Consider the following 22,291-nt stretch of genomic DNA (forward strand, 5'->3'; position numbering starts at 1 on the left):
TTAGAGCCCACAGAATTGACCCCAGCAATGGACAGCACCTTCAGGAGTATGGGAATGGCAAGTCAGCAGGTTGCTATTTGACTGATCGCACTCGCTCCAGTCAGAAGGTTGGGGAGGAGCACAAAGAGGCGGCAGAAAAGGACACCATGGACTGTTTTGGATAGTTCCCATGATCTGTTGACTCGGTTCTTGGTTATGGGTACACGTGACCTATTATCCCTTAGACCGACTGAGGTCATTTTTACTTTCTCTAAACTAGTTTATTAAACACATCCAAGCAGGTTACAGAATTGGTGTGTTGTTCCTGACTACAGTTGCATTCCATCCTCTCTCTCTCTCGAGGGAGAGAGAGAGAGCGGGACAGAGAGTTAGCGGGAGAGAGAGTCGGGCACGTAACTGACTGACGTCACAACAGGGGCTGGTTTAGCACAGGGCTAAATCGCTGGCTTTGAAAGCAGACCAAGGCAGGCCAGCAGCACGGTACAATTCCCGTACCAGCCTCCCCGAACAGGCGCCGGAATGTGGCGACGAGGGGCTTTTCACAGTAACTTCATTTGAAGCCTACTTGCGACAATAAGCGATTTTCATTATCATTATCATCATCTACAATCACTCATTAACATATCCATTCTATTTAGAACCATGGAATCCATACAGTCCAAAAGGAGGCCATTCGCCCCATCGAGTCTGCACCAACCCTCTGAAAGCGCATCCTACCTAGGCCCACCCCTCCGACCTATCCTAGTAACCCCTTTGGACACAAAGGGGTAATTTATCATGGCCAATCCACCTAACCTGCACATCTTTGGACTGTGGGGGGAAACCGGAGCACCCGGAGGAAACCCACGCAGACACGGGGTGAATGTGTAAACTCCGCAGAGACAGTCACCCGAGGTTGGAATTGAACCCGGGTCCCTGCTGCTGTGAGGTAGCAGTGCTAACCATTGTGCCGCCGTGCCACTAAAGGACTTGAACTCTCACAACACCATTCACAATATTGGAGCATCCCAAAGTGCTCCACCGACAAGAAAGAACTAACTTTCTCAGTCCCCCATCACTTTGAGTTGGTTTGTGGCTATAATCCATGTCTTGTGAATTCCTTTTAACTACACCAGGCAGCTAATTAGATCCTACAAACAGAACAATGATTGGCTAATTTTAGGTGTTGGATGAATCAAAGCTCGGACAGTCGGCCAATCACCTGTTCTTCTCCAGATAATGCAGTGAAATCCTTGGCATCGACCTGAACAGGTGAATGCAGAGCCGGTTTAATATCTCATTCAAGCGAGTACCTCTCCGTGCGGAGAGCTGCCTTGAAGTGGCAGTCTCGATCATGTGCTCAAGGCCTGAAGTGAGACATTGATCTACCATCTTCTGACACAGAGAATACTGTGTACTACCAAAAGAGCCAAACAAACGTGAGTCACATCCTTTTGACAGGATACTTCTGACCTTTTACATTAAAGTTGACCTTTTATTGTTCGAAACTCGTGGAATCTTGTGGCTTTATACACCGTGCAAGTATCTCAAATCTTAAACTTTGGCAACTTTAACAAAACGCTATTTTCTGGACTTTTTTATGCGCGGATGGTGAGCAGGTTCCCTCAATACCCCATCCTTTGACCTTCGGGCCACTTTCTCACAATCACCGAAAAAGCAATCACATGACACAACGGTAATTGGCTTTTGACAAATATCCTGGGGGTTGAAGCCCTGCTCTGGACACAAACAGTCATTTTTTGCCCAAAACATGCTAGAAATGTAGCTGCATTTTCAATCTAAACACCAAAAATCATTTCCACAATTAGGAATTTAAAATTTCCCATGAGTCAGTTCAGTGGAGCAGTGTTAATTAATTAAAAGTCTCTAGGAATAGAGTATCTGGGGAGGCGTCCGAGATACAGAAAGAAGTTTGAAAGAATGTTTCCGCAGAGTGTCCTTGGGGATTTCATAGAATTTACAGTGCAGAAGGAGGCCATTCGGCCCATTGAGTCTGCACTGGCTCTTGGAAAGAGCACCCTACCCAAGGTCCACACCTCCACCCTATCCCCATAACCCAGTAACCCCATCCAACACTAAGGGTAATTTTGGACACTAAGGGCAATTTATCATGGCCAATCCACCTAACCTGCACATCTTTGGACTGTGGGAGGAAACCGGAGCACCCGGGGGAAACCCACGCACACACGGGGAGGATGAGCAGACTCCACACAGACAGTGACCCAAGCCAGAATCGAACCTGGGACCCTGGACCTGTGAAGCAATTGTGCCATCCACAATGCTACCGTGCTGCCCCTGCAGGGATGAACGGCAAGGACAACTTTTTCCCTCCCTGTAAACTCTTAACTGCCACCTGCCCCTTTATAGTTCAAAGTGACATTGATCTGATTAATAAATTCGTACAATTTAAATCAATGTACAAGTTTTCAAAGCTGCTTTTATCCCAGATGTGACCCCCCACCCCCCCAAAAAGGTTTTGATAAGATCCAGTGAGGGATCTATAATATTTTGTTTAAAGTTCCCAAAGTTTAAGATTTATGGGGTGGGATTCTCCGACCCCACCCCGCTGGGTCGGAGAATCGCCGGGGGTCGGTGTGAATCCCGCCCCCGCTGGCTGCTGAATTCTCCGGCGCCAGAGATTCGGCAGGGGAGGGAATTGCGCCGCGCCGGTCGGCGGCCCCCCCCCCGCCGATTCTCCAGCCCGTGATGGGCCGAAGTCCCGCTGCTGTCATGCCAGTCCCGCCGGCGGGAATGAAACCACCTCTTACCGGCGGGACGGGCGGCGCAAGCGGGCTCCGGGGTCCTCGGGGGGGCGCGGGGCGATCTGGCCCTCGGGGTGTGCCCCCACGGTGGCCTGGCCCGCGATCGGGGCCCACCGATCCGCGGGCAGGCTTGTGCCGTGGGGGCCACTCTTTTCCTTCCGCCTCGGCCACGGCCTCCGCCAAAGGCCTGTCCCGCCGACCGGCGGCGTGCCAACCACTCCGGCGCAGGCCTCGCCCCTCAAGGTGAGGGCTTGGCCCCTAAAGGTGCGGAGAAATCTATACTTTTGGGGCGGCCCGACGCCAGGGTGGTTCCCGCCACTCCCTCCCGCCGGGACGGGGAGAATCCCCGCCAAGATACTTGCACGGTGAATAAAGCCACAAGATTCCACGTGTTTCGAACAATAAAAGGCAATCTTTACTGTAAAAGGATCAAACGATTTACAATATCTATCATCCTCGAACATTCACAGTTAATGTGAGGTATGTGTGGATTTTTAAAAAAAAATTTAGATTACCTAATTATTTTTTCCAATTAAGAGGCAATTTAGAGAGGCCAATTCCCCTACTCTGCACATTTTTGGGTTGTGGGGGCGAAACCCACGTAGACACGGGGAGAATGTGCAAACTCCATGTGGTAGTATGCATTAGGGGTCATGTGGGACTGTGAAGTCGTGATGCCATTGGCTGACAGATCCCGGGTCCTGGTTGGCTGTTGACCTCTAGCTCCGCCCTGAAGGCGGAGTATAAGAACCAGGACTTCTCCCCGCAGCTCCAGTCTGTTGCTGAACTGCGGGGAACAAGTCACGCTTAATAAAGCCTCATCGACTTCATCGCTATTCGTCTTTCGTAAGTCTTTGTGCGCTACAATTTATTAAGCGTGACTTAAAGGACTATGGAGCTCAGGATCATCCCGGAATGCCTGAGGATCAGCCCCCACGCAGTGAACTCAGCAGCAATTTTTAAACACTGGCAGACTTGTTTCGAAGGCTACCTCCGAACGGCCCCCAGCCGGATCACAGAAGACCAGAAACTGCAGGTCCTGCACTCGAGGGAAAGCCCGGAAATTTACCCTCTCATAGAAGACACAGAGGAGTTCCAGACGGCGTTTGCAGCACTAAAGAGCATCTACGTTCGCCCAGTGAATCAGGTCTACGCACGCTACCAACTCGCAACGAGACGGCAAAGTCCCGGAGAATCGATAGACGAATTCTACGCCGCGCTGCTAATCTTGGGACGGGCCTGCAGCTGCCCGCCGGTAAACACGGCTGAACACACGGACATGTTAATTCGCGATGCATTTGTGGCAGGTATGAACTCGCCCCAAATCCGCCAAAGATTGTTAGAAAAAGAGTCGCTAGGACTCTCAGAGGCACGGGCCCTTTCAGCTTCCCTAGATGCGGCCGCGCAAAACGCCCGCGCGTACGGCCCCGACTGCGCGGCAGCCCCTTGGGCTCCGTGGACCCCCGTCGCGACAAACCCCCCTCCCACAGGCTTGCACAGTACAGACGCCAGGTCATCCCGGGGGGGCCCGCTGCTATTTCTGCGGCCAGGCGAAACACCCCCGGCAGCGCTGCCCGGCCCGCGCAGCGATTTGCAAGAGCTGCGGGAAAAAGGGCCATTTCGCGGCCGTGTGCCGGTCCCGGGGGGTCGCCGCTGTCCCCGGAGAAGAGAGAGTCCAGCGCATCCCAAACGCTCCCCAACCCCCCCCCCAGCGCCCCATGTGCGACCCGCAGGCGCCGCCATTTTGGGTCCCGGCCACCACGAGGGGAGGAGGGGCGCCGCCATCTTGTGACCCCCAGCCATGTGCGATGCATGGGGGCGGCCATTTTGTCCACCCCCACCGCCATCTTGGGACCCCCCAGCCACGTGCGATGCATGGGGGTGGCCATTTTGTACACCCCCGCCGCCATCTTGGACGACAACAATGGATCCCAGCATCGACGGCTCCATGGGGTTCGAAGAAGATGCTGAAACACTGCGACCACGTCTGGCCTCGGTGACGCTGGACCAAGCACGGCCCCGGACGCTCCAGACGACGACAACAACGGTGCTGATCAACGGACACGAGACACCATGCCTGATCGACTCCGGGAGCACAGAAAGCTTCATCCACCCCGACACGGTAAGACGCGGTTATTTGACCATCCGTCCCAGTACGCAAAAGATTTCCCTAGCGGCAGGATCCCACTCCGTAGAGATCAAAGGGTTCTGCATAGTGACCCTAATGGTGCAAGGGAGGGAGTTTAAAAACTACAGGCTCTACGACCTTCCCAAACTCTGCGCGCCCACATTACTGGGATTAGACTTCCAGTGTAACCTGCAGAGCCTAACCTTCAAATTCGGCGGCCCAATACCCCCACTCACTATCTGCGGCCTCGCAACTCTCAAGATTCAGCCCCCATCCTTGTTTGCAAACCTCACCCCGGATTGCAAACCCGTCGCCACTAGGAGCAGACGGTACAGCGCCCAGGACCGGACATTCATTCGGTCCGAAGTCCAGCGGCTACTGAAGGAAGGCATAATCCAGGCCAGCAATAGTCCCTGGAGAGCACAGGTGGTAGTAGTAAAGACAGGGGAGAAGCAAAGGATGGTCATAGACTATAGCCAGACCATCAACAGGTACACACAGCTAGATGCGTACCCTCTCCCCCGCATATCCGACATGGTCATTCGGATTGCCCAATATAAGGTCTTCTCCACCGTGGACCTCAAGTCCGCCTACCATCAGCTCCCCATCCGCCCAAGTGACCGCAAGTACACAGCCTTCGAGGCAGACGGGCGATTATACCACTTCCTAAGGGTCCCATTTGGCGTCACAAACGGGGTCTTGGTCTTCCAACGGGAGATGGACCGAATGGTTGATCAACACGGGTTGCAGGCCACGTTCCCGTATCTCGACAACGTAACCATCTGCGGCCACGATCAGCAGGACCACGACGCCAACCTCCAAAAATTCCTCCAGACCGCTAAAGCCTTGAACCTCACATACAACGAGGACAAGTGCGTTTTTAGCACAAACCGGCTAGCCATCTTGGGATATGTAGTGCGCAATGGGATAATAGGCCCCGACCCCGAACGCATGCGCCCCCTCATGGAATTTCCCCTCCCCCACTGCTCCAAAGCCCTGAAACGCTGCCTAGGGTTCTTTTCATATTACGCCCAGTGGGTCCCCCAGTACGCAGACAAGGCCCGCCCCCTAATACAGACCACTACCTTCCCCCTGTCGACAGAGGCTAGCCAGGCCTTCAGCCGCATCAAAGCGGATATCGCAAAGGCCACGATGCGCGCCATCGACGAGTCCCTCCCCTTCCAGGTCGAGAGCGACGCCTCCGATGTAGCTCTAGCGGCCACCCTTAACCAAGCGGGCAGACCCGTGGCCTTTTTCTCCCGAACCCTCCACGCCTCAGAAATCCGCCACTCCTCAGTGGAAAAGGAAGCCCAAGCCATAGTGGAAGCTGTGCGACATTGGAGGCATTACCTGGCCGGCAGGAGATTCACTCTACTCACTGACCAACGGTCGGTAGCTTTCATGTTCGATAATGCACAGCGGGGCAAAATTAAAAATGACAAGATCTTAAGGTGGAGAATCGAGCTCTCCACCTTCAACTACGAGATCTTGTACTGTCCCGGAAAGCTGAATTAGCCGTCCGATGCCCTATCCCGCGGCACATGTGCCAACGCACAAATAGGCCGTCTCCAAACCCTCCACGAGGACCTCTGCCACCCGGGGGTCACTCGGTTCTACCATTTTATAAAGTCCCGCAACCTCCCCTACTCCGTGGAGGAGGTCCGTACAGTCACCAGGAACTGCCACATCTGCGCAGAGTGCAAACCGCACTTTTTCAGGCCGGATAGAGCGCACCTGATCAAGGCTTCCCACCCCTTTGAACGCCTCAGTCTGGATTTCAAAGGGCCCCTCCCCTCCACCGACCGCAACACATACTTCTTGAACGTGGTGGACGAGTACTCCCGTTTCCCTTTCGTCATCCCCTGCCCCGACATGACAGCGGCCACAGTTATTAAAGCTCTTAGCACCATATTCACACTGTTCGGTTGCCCCGCATATATCCATAGCGACAGGGGGTCCTCCTTCATGAGTGACGAGCTGCGCCAGTTCCTGCTCAGCAAGGGTATAGCCTCGAGCAGGACGACCAGCTACAACCCCCGGGGGAACGGGCAAGTAGAGAGGGAGAACGGCACGGTCTGGAAGACCGTCCTACTGGCCCTACAGTCCAGGGATCTCCCAGTTTCACGGTGGCAGGAGGTCCTCCCGGACGCTCTCCACTCCATCCGGTCGCTGCTGTGTACCACCACTAATCAAACGCCTCATGAGTGCCTCCTTGTCTTCCCCAGGAAGTCCTCCTCTGGAACGTCGCTGCCGACCTGGCTGGCGGCCCCAGGACCCATCTTACTCCGGAAACATGTGCGGGCGCACAAGTCGGACCCGTTGGTCGAGAGGGTTCATCTACTCCACGCGAACCCGCAGTACGCCTACGTGGAGTACCCCGACGGCCGACAGGACACGGTCTCCCTACGAGACCTGGCGCCCGCCGGCAACACGCACACCCCCCCTGACACCAATCACCCCCTCCCTGCCACCGGCACACCCCGCGACTGCCCCCTTCCCGGGAGGATCGGTCCTCCTCCCAGGTCCGACCAGGAGTGAAGCTGAAGCAAAAACCGTAAAGCTCCCGGAGACGACAACGCTGGAACAAGCAACTGCACCACCACCGGGGCTGAGGCGATCGACAAGGAAGACCAGACCGCCCGCTCGACTCGTGGCATCGGTGTAACACAAGAATGTCGTGGACTTTAACGAGAATGTTCTTTTTCTTCTTACGAATATTGTAAATAGTTCACAAACCCTGTACATAGCCCAGTGTAGGGCACTGTAATGACATGCAAAAGTTTTTTTCCCTCCCAGGACCAGCCTTGTAAACCCCTACCACCATGCGAAGCACCACCCCGCCGGGTTCATTTTTAACAAGGGGTGAATGTGGTAGTATGCATTAGGGGTCATGTGGGACTGTGAAGCCGTGATGCCATTGGCTGACAGATCCCGGGTCCTGGTTGGCTGTTGATGTCTAGCTCCGCCCTGAAGGCGGAGTATAAGAACCAGGAATTCTCCCCGCAGCTCCAGTCTGTTGCTGAACTGCGGGGAACAAGTTACGCTTAATAAAGCCTCATCGACTTCATCTCTATTCGTCTCTCGTAAGTCTTTGTGCGCTACACTCCACACGGACAGTGACCCAGAGCCGGGAATCGAACCTGGGACCTCAGCGCGGTGAGGCAGCTGTGCTAACCACTGCGCTACCGTGCTGCCCGTAGGTATGTGTGAGTTAACGGGCAAACTATGCTCAAACACACCACACTGTACCATCCATGGCAAATGCGACCAAGACAGGGTCCATAGATTTCTCAACAACCCATTAAGACATCACTAAAAACTGTGAGTCAACTAACCTCACTGAAACTCTGTCTCTCCCATGAGGGATTCCAGTTTTCACCTTCGATGATCTAACCTGGGAATTCTCTCCAGATGTTGCATCAACTAGGGAAGCTTCAGCGATGGCCCACCTCGCAAGGGTTTCAATCTCGTCTCCCAAGAATCTGTTCCACTGGCTACCCGAGTGCGTACTGAAGCACCAACTCACAAGCGGAATTACAGATCTGCAGCAGCACCAAGCAGAACACCACAGATCCAAGGGGTACCTTTCCCCCAATGGCCTACAGCACAAAGTCACAAAGCTTCAGCTGCCTTCTTGGATCCTCAGGACCTCTCCCGAGCCTTCATTAATTACCAGACTTTACCAGCAATAACAGCAGCCTATCCGGCAGGATTTCTATCTCATCTCCCGAGGTTCCATTCCCCTAGATCCCAAGTGTGCACTGAAGCACCAACTCTCTTCCGATCTTCAGCCATGCAGAGCAGAACACTCCTGCTCCGAAGGGCAGCTTTGCCCCAAAGGCCTGCAGCCTGGAGTCACCAACCCTTGGCTGCCTCATTAAGTTAATGGTTGCTCTCCGCAGCCCTTTTCCTGTTTAGTTCCCCCCCCAACACTTTTTAAACTGAACCAGGCCCACTTGGATTGGATTTGTATTTGTTTATTGTCACGTGTACCGAGGTACAGTGAAAAGTATTTTTCTGCGAGCAGCTCAATAGATCGTTTAAGTACATGAAAAGGAAATAAAAGAAAATACATAATAGGGCAACACAACATATACAATGTAACTACATAAGCACTGGCATCGGATGAAGCATACAGGGTGTAGTGTTAATGAAATCAGTCCATAAGAGGGTCATTTAGGAGTCTGGTGACAGTGGGGAAGAAGCTGTTTTTGAGTCTGTGCGTGTTCTCAGACTTCTGTATCTCCTGCCCGATGGAAGAAGTTGGAAGAGTGAGTAAGCCGGGTGGGAGGGATCTTTGATTATGCTGCCCGCTTTCCCCAGGCAGTGGGAGGTGTAGATGGAGTCAATGGATGGGAGGCAGGTTTGTGTGATGGACTGGGCTGTGTTCACAACTCTCTGAAGTTTTTTGCGGTCCTGGGCCGAGCAGTTGCCATACCAGGCTGTGATGCAGCCCGATAGGATGCTTTCTATGGTGCATCTATAAAAGGTGGTAAGGGTTAATGTGGACATGCCGAATTTCCTTAGTTTCCTGAGGAAGTATAGGCGCTGTTGTGCTTTCTTGGTGGTAGCGTCGACGTGGGTGGACCAGGACAGATTTTTGGAGATGTGCACCCCTAGGAATTTGAAACTGCCAACCATCTCCACCTCGGCCCCATTGATGCTGACAGGGGTGTGGACAGTACTGTGCTTCCTGAAGTCAATTACCAGCTCTTTAGTTTTGCTGGAATTGAGGGAGAGATTGTTCCTGTCCCTTCTCTGGGACTCTGCTTTTGGGGCCTCTCCCTCACCCCTCTCCCCGTCCCCTCTCCCTTTGGGGCCTCTCCCTGTCGCCTGCCATGGTGCTCCGCTCTTGGTCACTATAGGGGGAGAAGGTAAATCAAAACGGCCACTAATATTCTAAGAAAAAGCAGCAACGTGGATACGGCACAAAGGTCCCGACTGGGACGACCGATCGTTCCAGTCCCAATCCAGGCCGGATTCTATGAGGTGATTTCTATGAGGAGCAGCAGATAAGCCTCCGCCCATTAGCGAGGGAGCTCGTTTTCCACGGGTCCCACGGGGAGATCGATCGGGTCGTCCCCCTGGGTCTTGTGAGGGTTGTTCCAGTCCCATGACCAGGGTTTTAATGCCATTTTCCTTCACGCAGTGCAGACACACTGGGCCTAAAGAAGATTAAAAATTGCAGAACCGCGCTTGTGAAGCCTGGTCCTGATCGGAGCACGTGCAGAAGATCAGAGGTCCATTGGGAATTCAAGTTCTGACCTCCACTCTCAAAACATATGTATAACTTTCATAACTCCTTCCGTGAGAAGTTAAAAGGCTTGTTATCTTTACAATGGCTTTGCAATTTCTTCACAAGAAGCATCTATAGGGTGGCACGGTGGTTAGCACTGTTGCTTCACAGCGCCAGGGTCCCAGGTTCGATTTCCCGCTGCGTCACTGTCTGTGCGGAGTCTGCACGTTCTCCCCGTGTCTGCGTGGGTTTCTTCCGGGTGCTCCGGTTTCCTCCCACAAGTCCCGAAAGACGAGCTTGTTAGGTAATTTGGACATTCTGAATTCTCCCTCTGTGTACCCGAACAGGTGCCGGAATGTGGCGACTCGGGGATTTTCACAGTTATTTCGTTGCAGTGTTAATGTAAGCCTACTTGTGACACGGATAAATATTATTATTAACTCCATTAACTTCCAACAAAATAGCTTTTCACATTCTACACAGATAACCGATTCAGTGCTAACCACTGTGCCAACGTTCACCCCATAACCGCAGCTGTTGTCCCACTAGTTCATGATGTCTGAATTCTTTCTCTCTTTGAAATTTAAGCCCAAACTTTCGCATTTTGATTTCTTTTCCTCTTTTTACAATGCAAACTCTTTCATTTCTTTTTCTATTCCAAACAGCTTCATTTGCAACTGAATCCCAGCCAACTCGGGTTAATTGCTATCTAGATTTTTTTTTTAATTCTTCCAATCCCAAATCCTTTTTAACCTCAATTGTGCCTGCTGCTTTAGCCCATACCTTTAACTCAAATTTCAATTTTTTGGCTAATGCGATTAATTTAGTCCGTCACCTGGGGATCAATCTTCCCTCTGCAATAGCAATGAAATAAAGAACAAAGAACAAAGAAATGTACAGCACAGGAACAGGCCTTTCGACCCTCCAAGCCCGTGCCGACCATGCTGCCCGACTAAACTACAATCTTCTACACTTCCTGGGTCCGTATCCCTCTATTCCCATCCTATTCATGTATTTGTCAAGATGCCCCTTAAATGTCACTATCGTCCCTGCTTCCACCACCTCCTCCGGCAGCGAGTACCAGGCACCCACTACCCTCTGTGTAAAAAACTTGCCTCGTACAGGTTAGCACACTGGGCTAAATCGCTGGCTTTTAAAGCAGACCAAGGCAGGCCAGCAGCACGGTTCGATTCCCGTACCAGCCTCCCCAAACAGGCGCCGGAATGTGGCGACTCGGGGCTTTTCACAGTAACTTCATTGAAGCCTACTCGTGACAATAAGCGATTTTCATTTCATTTCATTTCCTCTAAACTTTGCCCCTCGCACCTTAAACCTATGCCCCCTAGTAATTGACCCCTCTACCCTGGGGAAAAGTCTCTGACGATCCACTCTGTCTAAGCTCCTCATAATTTTGTAGACCTCTATCAGGTCGCCCCTCAACCTCCTTCGTTCCAGTGAGAACAAACCGAGTTTATTCAACCGCTCCTCATAGCTAATGCCCTCCATACCAGGCAACATCCTGGTAAATCTCTTCTGCACCCTCTCTAAAGCCTCCACATCCTTCTGGTAGTGTGGCGACCAGAATTGAACACTATACTCCAAGTGTGGCCTAACTAAGGTTCTATACAGCTGCAACATGACTTGCCAATTCTTATACTCAATAAAAGAAATGTAGCAACGAAAGGTTTTTGTTCATTGGATGTGGGCATTGTTGACTGTGCCAGCATGTAACGCCCATCATTAATTGCCCTTCAACTGAGTGGCTTAAGTGACAACAGCATTGCTGTCACATGTAGGCCAGACCAGGTGAGGACGGCAGATTTCCTTCCCTAAACGGCATCAGTGAACCAGATGGGTTTTTGTGACAATCTGCAATGGTTTCATTAATCACAGATTTTTATTGAATTCAAATTTCACCATTTGCCATGATGGGATTTGAACCCGGCATTACTCTGGGTCACTGAATTGTCTTTGCCTCGTGGGATGTGGATGACGCTGGCGGGGCCAGCATTTATTGCCCATCCCTAATTGCCCTTGTGGGCGCAGTTAGGAGTCAACCACACTGTGGGCCTGGAGTCACATGTAGGCCAGACCAGGTAAGGATGGCAGATTTCCTTCCCTAATGGAGAATACCGTTACACCAGAACTCCAATAAAGTTCAGGGGGGAAACCTTATCAACCTTAATTTCAGCAAGTAAAAATAAAGTCGCCATCGTCCCCAATGACCATGGGCTGCTTTCCCCTTTGAGGGGGAGAGCTGACTGGTGGCGATTTAACCTGAGGTTACCATACCTCAGGTGAGGGACAAGTTTGAGAAGGTGGGGCCTCCATGAATAACCTCAGCCGGTACGCGGATTGCACCCTGGCTGCTGGCCTCGCTCTGCATCACACACCACCTGTCCAGCCCACTGAGCTAAACCGTGGGAAAGAGTGCAACTCACGTTCTAAAATTCCCACATCTTTCGCATTGGTGGGCCAGTTCTGCCCCGACTGCACGGATGTAACTCAAGGAAACCTGCCCTCGTTATTTTTCTAATGCAGAGACATGACTTTCGGACAACTGATGGTTTATGTACCTCTGAAAGACTTTAATCGCTGGACTTAATTCCTGCGCATTTCTCCCATCGACCGTCCACCAGAGAATTGTGGGTGAATCCTGGATGCAATGGAAAAACATCCTGCAAGTTAAACTTACTTCCTGATCTGGAGAGAGATTGAAAATAAAGTTCAATACTCACAACTTGATAAACATACCAACCAAACAGAAGGAATGGAAATTAACTTTCACGTGTTGATCAGTGATCTCCATTTGTAAGGAAGGGCCATTTTTGAATGTTGGTCGTAATGTGACTAGATACATAAATATACAGAAGATAGGAGCAGGAGGAGGCCTTTTGGCCCTTCGAGTCTGCTCCGCCATTCATCACGATCATGGCTGATCATCCAACTCAATAGCCTCATCCTGCTTTCTCCCCATAGCCTTTTTTTAAAATAAATTGAGAGAACCCAATTCATTTTTTCCAATTAAGGGGCAATTTAGCGTGGTCAATTTACCGATCCTGCACATCTTTTTGGGTTGTGGGGGCGAAACCCACGCAAACACGGGGCGAATGTGCAAACTCCACACGGTCAGTGACCCAGAGCTGGGATCGAACCTGGGACCTCGGCGCCGCGAGGCAGCAGTGCTAACCACCGTGCCGCCCTTTCCCCATAACCCTTGCTCCCACTCGCACCAAGTGTCATATCTCGCCGCCTCTTCAATATGTTCAATGTTTTAACATCAACTACGTCTTGTGGTAATGAATCCCACAGGCTCGCCACTCTTTGGGTCAATCATGACATTTGCATCATGTCATGATTCCAATAAAACTACTTGGGGGTCCATTTATTAAAAGATACAGGTGTTATTAAAAGTTCTATTTGGGTCAGACACTTCCAATCCACAAAGATAGCTTGTGGTTTCCTGTCAACTGTTCCCTGTTGTAAAATGCTATGTCAACATAAACAATGTAGTTATAGACTCCGATCACTAGGTAGCGCCGTGGAGCACATTTCGGAAGTCTTTCTCACAACTGAGTCGCGTCGTGCACAAAAATGTGTATAGGTAATTGGCTAGTTACCAGCACAATATTTAAATTCCCTCATTCTACCAAATTTGCAAAAGGAAAAGAACGGAGACTGGCAAAGGACCACACTCACCAAATTCCACTTCAATTTGTTGGTCAGCCTTTGGTTGAATCAAAACGGGGGGCTTCAGGTCAGGTTGACTAGCTGTGACAAAACAAAATCCCACATTAGGACAACTAGTCCAGAACTTTGGGCTCCAGAACGAAACTGTGCATTAAGTCCAAAGTAACTTTTACCACAAAGTGAGACAGCAACCGTTCTGGTCAGATTGTATTGGTGATCTCTTTGCGTCATTGTTACGATACAGGTGTAGTCTCCTCTATGGTATTCTCTTACAACCAAGAAGACCAGTTTCCCCTCAATCTCTTTCATTGTGTCCTCGTCTTTCCCGACTCTCTGACCCCCCTAAGTAGAGAAGAAAGAATGAGATCAGCACGATTAGCAACATATCCGTGTATATTCTTTCCCTCCTGATGCACAATCAATAACTCTCGAGACAAGGGGAGTCATATCTAATCGGCTTTAATCAGCTAGAACTGTACCCAGCGGCTTCGATACAGAAAGTGAAGGCTGCTGGGACGGCATGGGTTCTTATACCCAGCCTCTCAGGGCGGGGCTATGTACATTAGCCAATGGTAGACTCCTAGGTCTAGCCAATGGTCATTCACCTCAGGTACTGCAATACCTGGTATTACCACACCTCCTATAACCCTTTAAACGGGCAAAACATGTATCATTGAATCACAAAATAGTCACAAAAGCAGCTTTCTTTGCATCACCTAATTTGGGGCCTCTACCGTCTAGATTGCCAAGGGCAGCTGTCACAAAGTAGTACCAGCACCTCCAGGTTCCCCTCCAAATCAGACACACCATCCTGACTTGGAAAACTGATTGGTCGCTAATTCATTGTTGCTGGGTCATAATCATGGGCCTCCCTCCCTAACAGCACTGTGGGTGTACCTACACCACACGGTCTGTGACGATTCAGCATGGTGGCTCAGCACCACCTTCTTTTAATAATAATAATCTTTATTGTCACAAGTAGGCTTACATTCACACTGCAGTGAAGTTACCGTGAAAAGCCCCTAGTCGCTACACTCCGGCGCCTGTTCAGGTATACAGAGGGAGAATTCAGAACGTCCAATTCACCTAACAAGCACATCTTTCGGAACATGTGGGAGGAAACCTGAGCACCCGGAGGAAACCTACGCAGACACGGGGAGAACGTGCAGACTCCGCACAGGCAGTGACGCAAGCAGGAATCGAACCCGGGACCCTGGCGCTGTGAAGCAACAGTGCTAACCACTCTCAAGGGTAAATGGTAATCAGCCAAAGTCCACAACGTACCCTAACCATGGGCGAAATTCTCCCCCAACGGCGCGATGTCCGCCGACTGGCGCCCAAAACGGCGCCAATCAGACGGGCATCGCGCCACCCCAAAGGTGCGGAATGCACTCCGCATCTTTGGGGGCCGAGCCCCGACATTGAGGGGCTAGGCCGGCGCCGGAGGGATTTCCGCCCCGCCAGCTGGCGGAAACGGCGTTTGTTGCCCCGCCAGCTGGCGCGGAAATGACATATCGGAGCGGTGCATGCGCGGGAGCGTCAGCGGCCGCTGACAGTTTCCTGCGCATGCGCAGTGGAGGGAGTCTCTTCCGCCTCCGCCATGGTGGAGGCCGTTGCGGAGGTGGAAGGGAAAGAGTGCCCCCACGGCACAGGCCCGCCCGCGGATCGGTGGGCCCCGATCACGGGCCAGTCCACCGTGGGGGCACCCCCCGGGGTCAGATCGCCCCGTGCCCCCCCCAGGACCCCGGAGCCCGCCCACGCCGCCTTGTCCCGCCGGTAAATACCTACTTTAATTTACGCCGGCGGGACAAGCAATTTCTCGGCGGGACTTCGGCCCATCCGGGCCGGAGAATTGAGCGGGGGGGCCCGCCAACCGGCGCGGCCCGATTCCCGCCCCCGCCCAATCTCCGGGAGCGGAGACTTCGGCAACCGTCGGGGGCGGGATTCACTGCGGCCAACGGCCATTCTCCGACCCGCTGGGGGGTCGAAGAATGTCGCCCCATGTCCCTTTCATCACAGAGAGACAATTGGTTTTATAGCTCGAGAGGCACCACTCCATGTCAAGCATGGGACAAGGCAAGGAGCCAGACCTCCATGGAATATGAGAGCCGAGAGGACATGTAAACCTGGCATCATTCTGCATCACACTCTAGCCATCGGGCCAACTGAGCGAATCAGCCCACACAAGGGCAATCAAGGGGTGGACAATAAAAGATGGACTTGCCGACAAATCTCAAAAATTAATTAAAGGATATCTTGCGATTAACACTTTTTTAGAGCAACATTTTTTCGAGACAAGAACAGCAATTCAACACCACATAAACTGAATGAGATGGTCAAGAACAGGGATAGGTTCTAAATAAATAATCTGCATGCTCGAATAAACACATGAATGGACATGACATATAGACCAGTTAAAAGGAAAGGGATAGAGTCAATGTCTGAGAACAGAGCTCATGGATGGGACCAAAGACACTGGCTTCAGACAGTGGGTCACATCCCCATATTTATGGCTTCAGTCATCACAATATTTAGCTGGAGGAAATTTCTGCTCATTTAGGAGGTGGATGCCTGCAGATTCATGCAGCAGATTAGTCAGGGGAAGTGGTCGTGAGAGCCAGCAGGGAGGTGGGGACGATGGTCATCAGTGCACTTGTGAAACCAGCAATGACGAAAGAGACCCACGTAAGTCTTAAAGGGCATTGGTGAGACCACACCTGGGGTACTGTGGCCAGCTTTGGTGTCCCCTATCTGAGGAAGGATGTTCTTGCTATGGAGGGAGTGCAGAGAAGGTTTACAAGGCTGATTCCTGGGATGGCAGGACTGTCATGTGAGGAGAGATTAAGTCAGTTAGAATAATATTCGTTGGGGTTTAGAAGAGTGAGGGGGTGGATCTCATAGAAACCTATAAAATTCTAACAGGATTAGACAGGGTAGATCCAGAAAGAATGTTCCCGATGGTGGGGGAGTCCAGAACTAGGGGTCGTAGTTTGAGGATAAGGGGTAAACATTTTAGGACTGAGGTGAGGAGAAATTTCTTCACCCAGAGTGCGGTAAATCTGTGGAATTCACTGCCACAGAAAGTAGTTGAGGCCTAAACATTGTCTAATTTCAAGAAGGAATTAGATATAGCGATAGGAGCTAAAGGGATCAAGGAATATAAGGGGAAGGCAGGATCAGGGTATTGAACTTGATAATCAGCCATTGTCATAATGAATGGCAGAGCAGGCTCGAAGTGCTGACTGGCCTCCTCCTGCTTCTATTTTGCATGTTAAAGGCAAAGGAGAGCAACCAGATTGATCCCAGTGCGACAAGACTGACTCGACGTTAGGACACTTCTAGATATAATACTTTCTGCAGGGATTGCTGAACAGCTCAAAGGGATTGGCTAACAAATAGAGGTTAGATCAGGACACAGAAATAATCTCAGAAAGGTATTCTACATGCATAGAGAGTAGGGTTGGTGTGTCATTTTGAGGGGGATTTGCAGGTGCTGGTGTTCCCTTCCATCTGCTGCCCTTGTTCTTCCCTGTGGAAGGGTTTATGGATTTAGAAGGTGTCGTCGACAGAGCCTTGGCGAGCTACTGCGGTGCACCTTGTAGATGGTGCACACTGCTGTCTACCCAGTTTCTCGAACGTTGCCCTTGCACAAGCTACAGTAAATCAACAGTTGAAAATGAAATGAAATGAAAATCGCTTATTGTCACAAGTAGGCTTCAAATGAAGTTACAGTTGGCTGTCATCCCACTTACCTACAACTTTAAACGTGCCCGAAAATATTCTCCATGCTCTATCTGGATAATTCTCCAATGCTCAGATAGCCCCTCGAATCTCTTTAACCCAGACAGACACCCACAATATTGGACTGTTCTCCCTAAATTATGCCCTCAAATCTTAGAACACAGCATGAATGAGTCTTCCTCAAACACTGTTGATTCTGGAGTAATAAACAGACACCTTTTATTTTTGGCTCGAGAGCATATTCCTGCCAAAATAACATATAATACCCCAGCGAGACCTTGGAGTGTAATTGCTAAAACGTGCTTACTCCTATCAGAGGGTCACTACAGTTCAGTTGACTACACAGTACTGCACACCTATCTGAGCATTCCCATTGACTGAGACAAGCTTCCAGCAAGTGAGAAATAGCTCGTGAACTCTGGCTGGATGCATTCCAGGAGATTCCATTGCATTTTCTCCAGTATCCCACTGCCCCACTTTGCCACCATTGATCTATCAGCATGCCCATTCTCGCCATGCTACGCCTTCCCATGACGATTCGAGAAGCAAATAGACACCCCCTCAGAGGAATAGACAGTTCTGAACTTCAGTCAAACAAGTCCTTTTCTTCGCCCATCTCCAATTTCCCTCAGTAACTAATAAACATAGAAAATAGGAGCAGGAGGAGGTCATTCCGCCCTCAAGCCCGCTTCACTATTCATTATGATCATGGCTGACCATCCAACTCAATAGCCTGATCAAGCCTTGCCCCCCATATCCTTCGACCCCATTGCAAAATTGTTCAATTGGCAACTCCCCGAACTTAAGAAAATGGAAACATTTAGAAAGGATGCTTTGAAGATCAATGCACATTCCACATGCCGAACACTTGCTTTAATGATCATAGCCCAGTTGTCCTTGGCACCTCCCAAGTCATGGAGAGGATAGCCATCGGAATTATAGCTCTATAATCCATAACAGTCTGGCGACGCAGTGGGTAAGTCCCTGCCTCTGAACCAGCGGCTCCAGGTTCGAGTCCCACTCCTGGACCTGAGGACGAGGAAGGTGGTCAAACAGGTTGAGTATCAACGTGCAAACACACACCAATGGCAGGTGGTCAGATTGGGAGAGATTCCTGGTCAGTCACGTCAAGAAAAGAAATTGGACTTTTCACTGCCACTATCCTAGTTCCAGATTGCAACATACATGCAAAAGTGCACATTGCCACTGCAAGTCAGACTCCCTGAGCAAACTGCAAAACACACCATATGAGGCTCCATACCTGACACCTGTCCTCATTCCGACCCTTAGATGGGACCTTATACCAGGCAACTGTTGAATTGATTGAAGACTTGGAGAATGCAGCAGTGTTTGGACAGCTCAAGAATCTGGTTTCTCCGAGAATGAGCTCGACTGGAAAGACCATTTCCTGAATGCTGTGACAACCATTGAGTCCTTTCTGAATGACAAGGAGAGGGATTGTCACTTGGAGACAATATGTGGTGTTCCTGGAATAAACACGGGATAATATTCTATTCAATGCAGTCCATGCAAAATTGACTTTTGTGCCCTTCCTTTTGCAAGCATTTGTATTGGAGGTGTATAACCATAATAGCTCCCAAACCACATTCATTCATCTTTACACTTGCTGTATATCTGCAACATTCCTTAATTTTATTTCAGATCTCCCCACCATTTAGGTACATCAGCTTGGCTCAGCCAGTAGGATCCCTGCGCTGGGAGTTAAAGAGAGAGTGGGGAGGGATTTGAGAGCGAATTGGTTATGGTGGTCGTGGCTCAACTCCTGACGAGAGGGAGAGTGCATCTACCCTGCTCCCAGTTTAACATCTTGGCCACAGCTGAAATAAGACAGTAAATTTTGTCTCGTTTTGTCTCTTGCGAAAGTTGATCCCCCCCCCCACCCACCATCCCAGCCCCAACCCAGCCCCATGCAGGCTCCACCCTCTGCCCTAGTTCAGCTCCAGCAATGCAAACCCAGCTCATACCATTTCAAACCACAGAATTGTATCAGAAGTGGTCGAAACAGCACAAAACTGGTGCACAGTGTTCAAATTCTCTGAGGTTCTGGCCTACTTACATCTTGAAGAACTTCCTGTCCAAACCCCTCATGTGCAAGGCAAGAATCAATAGAGAAAAACGGTTTCCATCGGCAGGCGAGTTGAGGGAATTGGTGAAAGAGCCACAAGTGAGGATTGTTATTTTACTCAAGGGTTAGGACACACTGCCTGAAAGTTAGGTAGGAGGAGGTTCAGTGAAGGCTTTCAAAAGAGGATTGATAGGGAAAATTAATTGCAAGGCTCTGGAAAGCAGTGGGACTGGGATTAATCAGATTTCTCTTCCCAAAAGGGCCAGCAGATGCTCGATGGGCTGAATGAGCTCCTTCTGTGCAGTGAGATTCTGTAATATCCCAAGTCATCGATTTCCATTCAAAACCTATCTTGATGGATGACAAAAGTTTCAAATTAAACTGTTTCAAACAAGTACCTTAAAATGCAGGTGTAGTGGCCAGAATCATTGGCAAACACTGGCCAAAACCACAGCGTGTCCACCTCCTTTGTGATTCGGTTCCCCGCTTGGTGAAAGTTAATAGGCTCTTCCAGGTCTTCATTCTGTCTGGTCTTATACCACATCAGTGTCAGTCCTGATCCATGCTCCGTGCTGTCATGGAGCTTGGTGTATGTCAGGAAGAGGGGACAACTTATCTCCGCTGGCTCCCCATGGTAGGCTTTTACTGTATTGATGATGTCCACCTCCCAGTCCGCACATTGTCCTGAGGCAAACAAAAAGAAGTGTGTGTGGGTGGGGGGTGGAGAGAGACAAGATAAGAAAACACAGGGGATGACAACTGCAATGATACGCATAAGCAATTCTGTATGTTAATATATTAGGCCTCCAACCAGCAGGTGGCAATAGAACTGCACCATGTGACACTGCAACCTCGGGGAGGTTGAGTGATGAATCATCGTGGACAGTCGTGATTATAATTAGCTCTTCTATTCTAGTTGTTAACAGTTTACAGTTCGTCAGTAGTAAAAGTATTGTTTTCTACCCACTGTTATGGGCCAGAATTTAGAGAACGCCAAAGTGTATCATGGAGTTCACCTGACCCACAACTTTTACTAGATTGTGGTCTGGGGAGCACACGGCCCTCTCAACACGTGTGGTACAGCAGAAATGGAAAAGTATTTTTTTAAAGCAAAACAATGTTTAATCAAGTTAACCTTTTTAAAACAAACAGTGAACATCTTAGCCACCATCAATTCCAATACAACCCCCAAAGACTACAACACTAAGTAATCCTTTAAGCTTTCCTTTTAACATCCATAACACTTTAAAACAACACCTTTAACAGAAGCACATTAGGTTAAAGTCACTATTGAGAGCAGTTGTTAGTTTTAAATCACCAAAGGATCGATTTACAGTTTTTAGGTTACAGAGAGAGACTCATACACCTTCTGGCTGTGACTGCAGCTATCCAGCTCTGAAAACGAAACTAAAACACACCCTGCAGCAAACAGCCTAAAACGAAAGTAAAAAGCTGACAGACAGCCCAGCTCCACCCACACTCTGACATCACTGATAAACACCCATTTCTTAAAGGTACTCTCACATGACACCACGTTATTGAAATTTAATAAATGTTAACTAGTCATGAACGACTAGTAAATCATTGCAACGCACTAGACTGGTACCAGAAGTGGTTATCTATGTATTGAAGATCTGAAGTAAAGAACTTAGGAAATGGTACTACTAAAACAAATCTACTAATTGACAAAGAGCTTCAACAGAACACGTCTCAACACTCAACTGGTCACTGAAGAAAAAGATGGATAGCTTAAAAACACCACAAAGTCTTTGTGTCACTGGTAACATGGATGCGAATTGATGTGCTTTTAAACAGCAGTTTACCTTGTACATAGCGGCTCTAGGTTTACAGGCACGACCGGATGAGCGAAAAATAGCATTACTGCTCACTGTCGCAGGTCCGCAGGCGATCAAAATCTTCAACATGTTTGTATTTGAGCGACAGGCACATAGTGAGAACTTCGATGCCATCGTTAAAAAGTCCGATGAGCATTGTACCCCAAAGAAGAACAAAACATTTGAAATGTAAATTTTCAGAACGCTTAAGCAGCAGACTGGTGAGTCGTTTGATAGTTTTCTCAGGGATCTAAAGGTTCAGACTTGTAATTTTGCCTCATTAATATTATCAATGATCAAGGATCAAATTGTATTTGGCACAAAACACGATAAAGTGCGTGAACGTCTTTTGGGGGAGAATGAGCTCCAGCTCGAAGACGCAATAACAATTTGCCATGCCAGCGAATTAGCCGCGCAGCAAATCAACACGGTAAACCTGAGATACAAAAGTCTGAGAACACGCACGAACAGACTCAAAAACAGATTCTTCCCCGCTGTTCCCAGACTCCTAAACGACCCTCTTATGGACTGACCTAATCAACACTACACGCTGTATGCTTCACCCGATGCCGGTGTTTATGTAGTTACATTGTGTACCTTGTGCTGCACTATTATGGATTTATTTTATTTTATTTCATTTTCATGTACTTAATGATCTATTGAACTGCCCACAGAAAAATACTTTTCACTGTACATCGGTACACGTGGCAATAAACAAAATCCAATCCAAGAAGATTAGGTGCGAAGATCGGAAATAGAACCCATAGGGCAGCACGGTGGCGCAGTGGGTTAGCACTGTTGCCTCACGGTGCC

At 49.7% G+C, this 22,291-nt stretch overlaps 1 protein-coding gene across 1 annotated transcript in view; it reads right to left on the reverse strand.

Annotated features, from left to right (window-relative positions):
* Positions 1–22,291, reverse strand: part of LOC140389520 (interleukin-1 receptor accessory protein-like) — a 67,869-nt gene that overhangs the window by 10,927 nt on the left and 34,651 nt on the right. The window contains 5 exon segments of the mRNA XM_072473696.1: positions 12,703–12,829; positions 13,826–13,897; positions 13,990–14,158; positions 18,819–19,044; positions 20,042–20,327. Of these exon segments, the coding sequence (XP_072329797.1) occupies positions 12,703–12,829; positions 13,826–13,897; positions 13,990–14,158; positions 18,819–19,044; positions 20,042–20,327 (880 nt within the window).

The sequence above is a fragment of the Scyliorhinus torazame genome, chromosome 14, assembly GCF_047496885.1.
Source record: "Scyliorhinus torazame isolate Kashiwa2021f chromosome 14, sScyTor2.1, whole genome shotgun sequence".
NCBI lineage: Eukaryota > Metazoa > Chordata > Chondrichthyes > Carcharhiniformes > Scyliorhinidae > Scyliorhinus > Scyliorhinus torazame.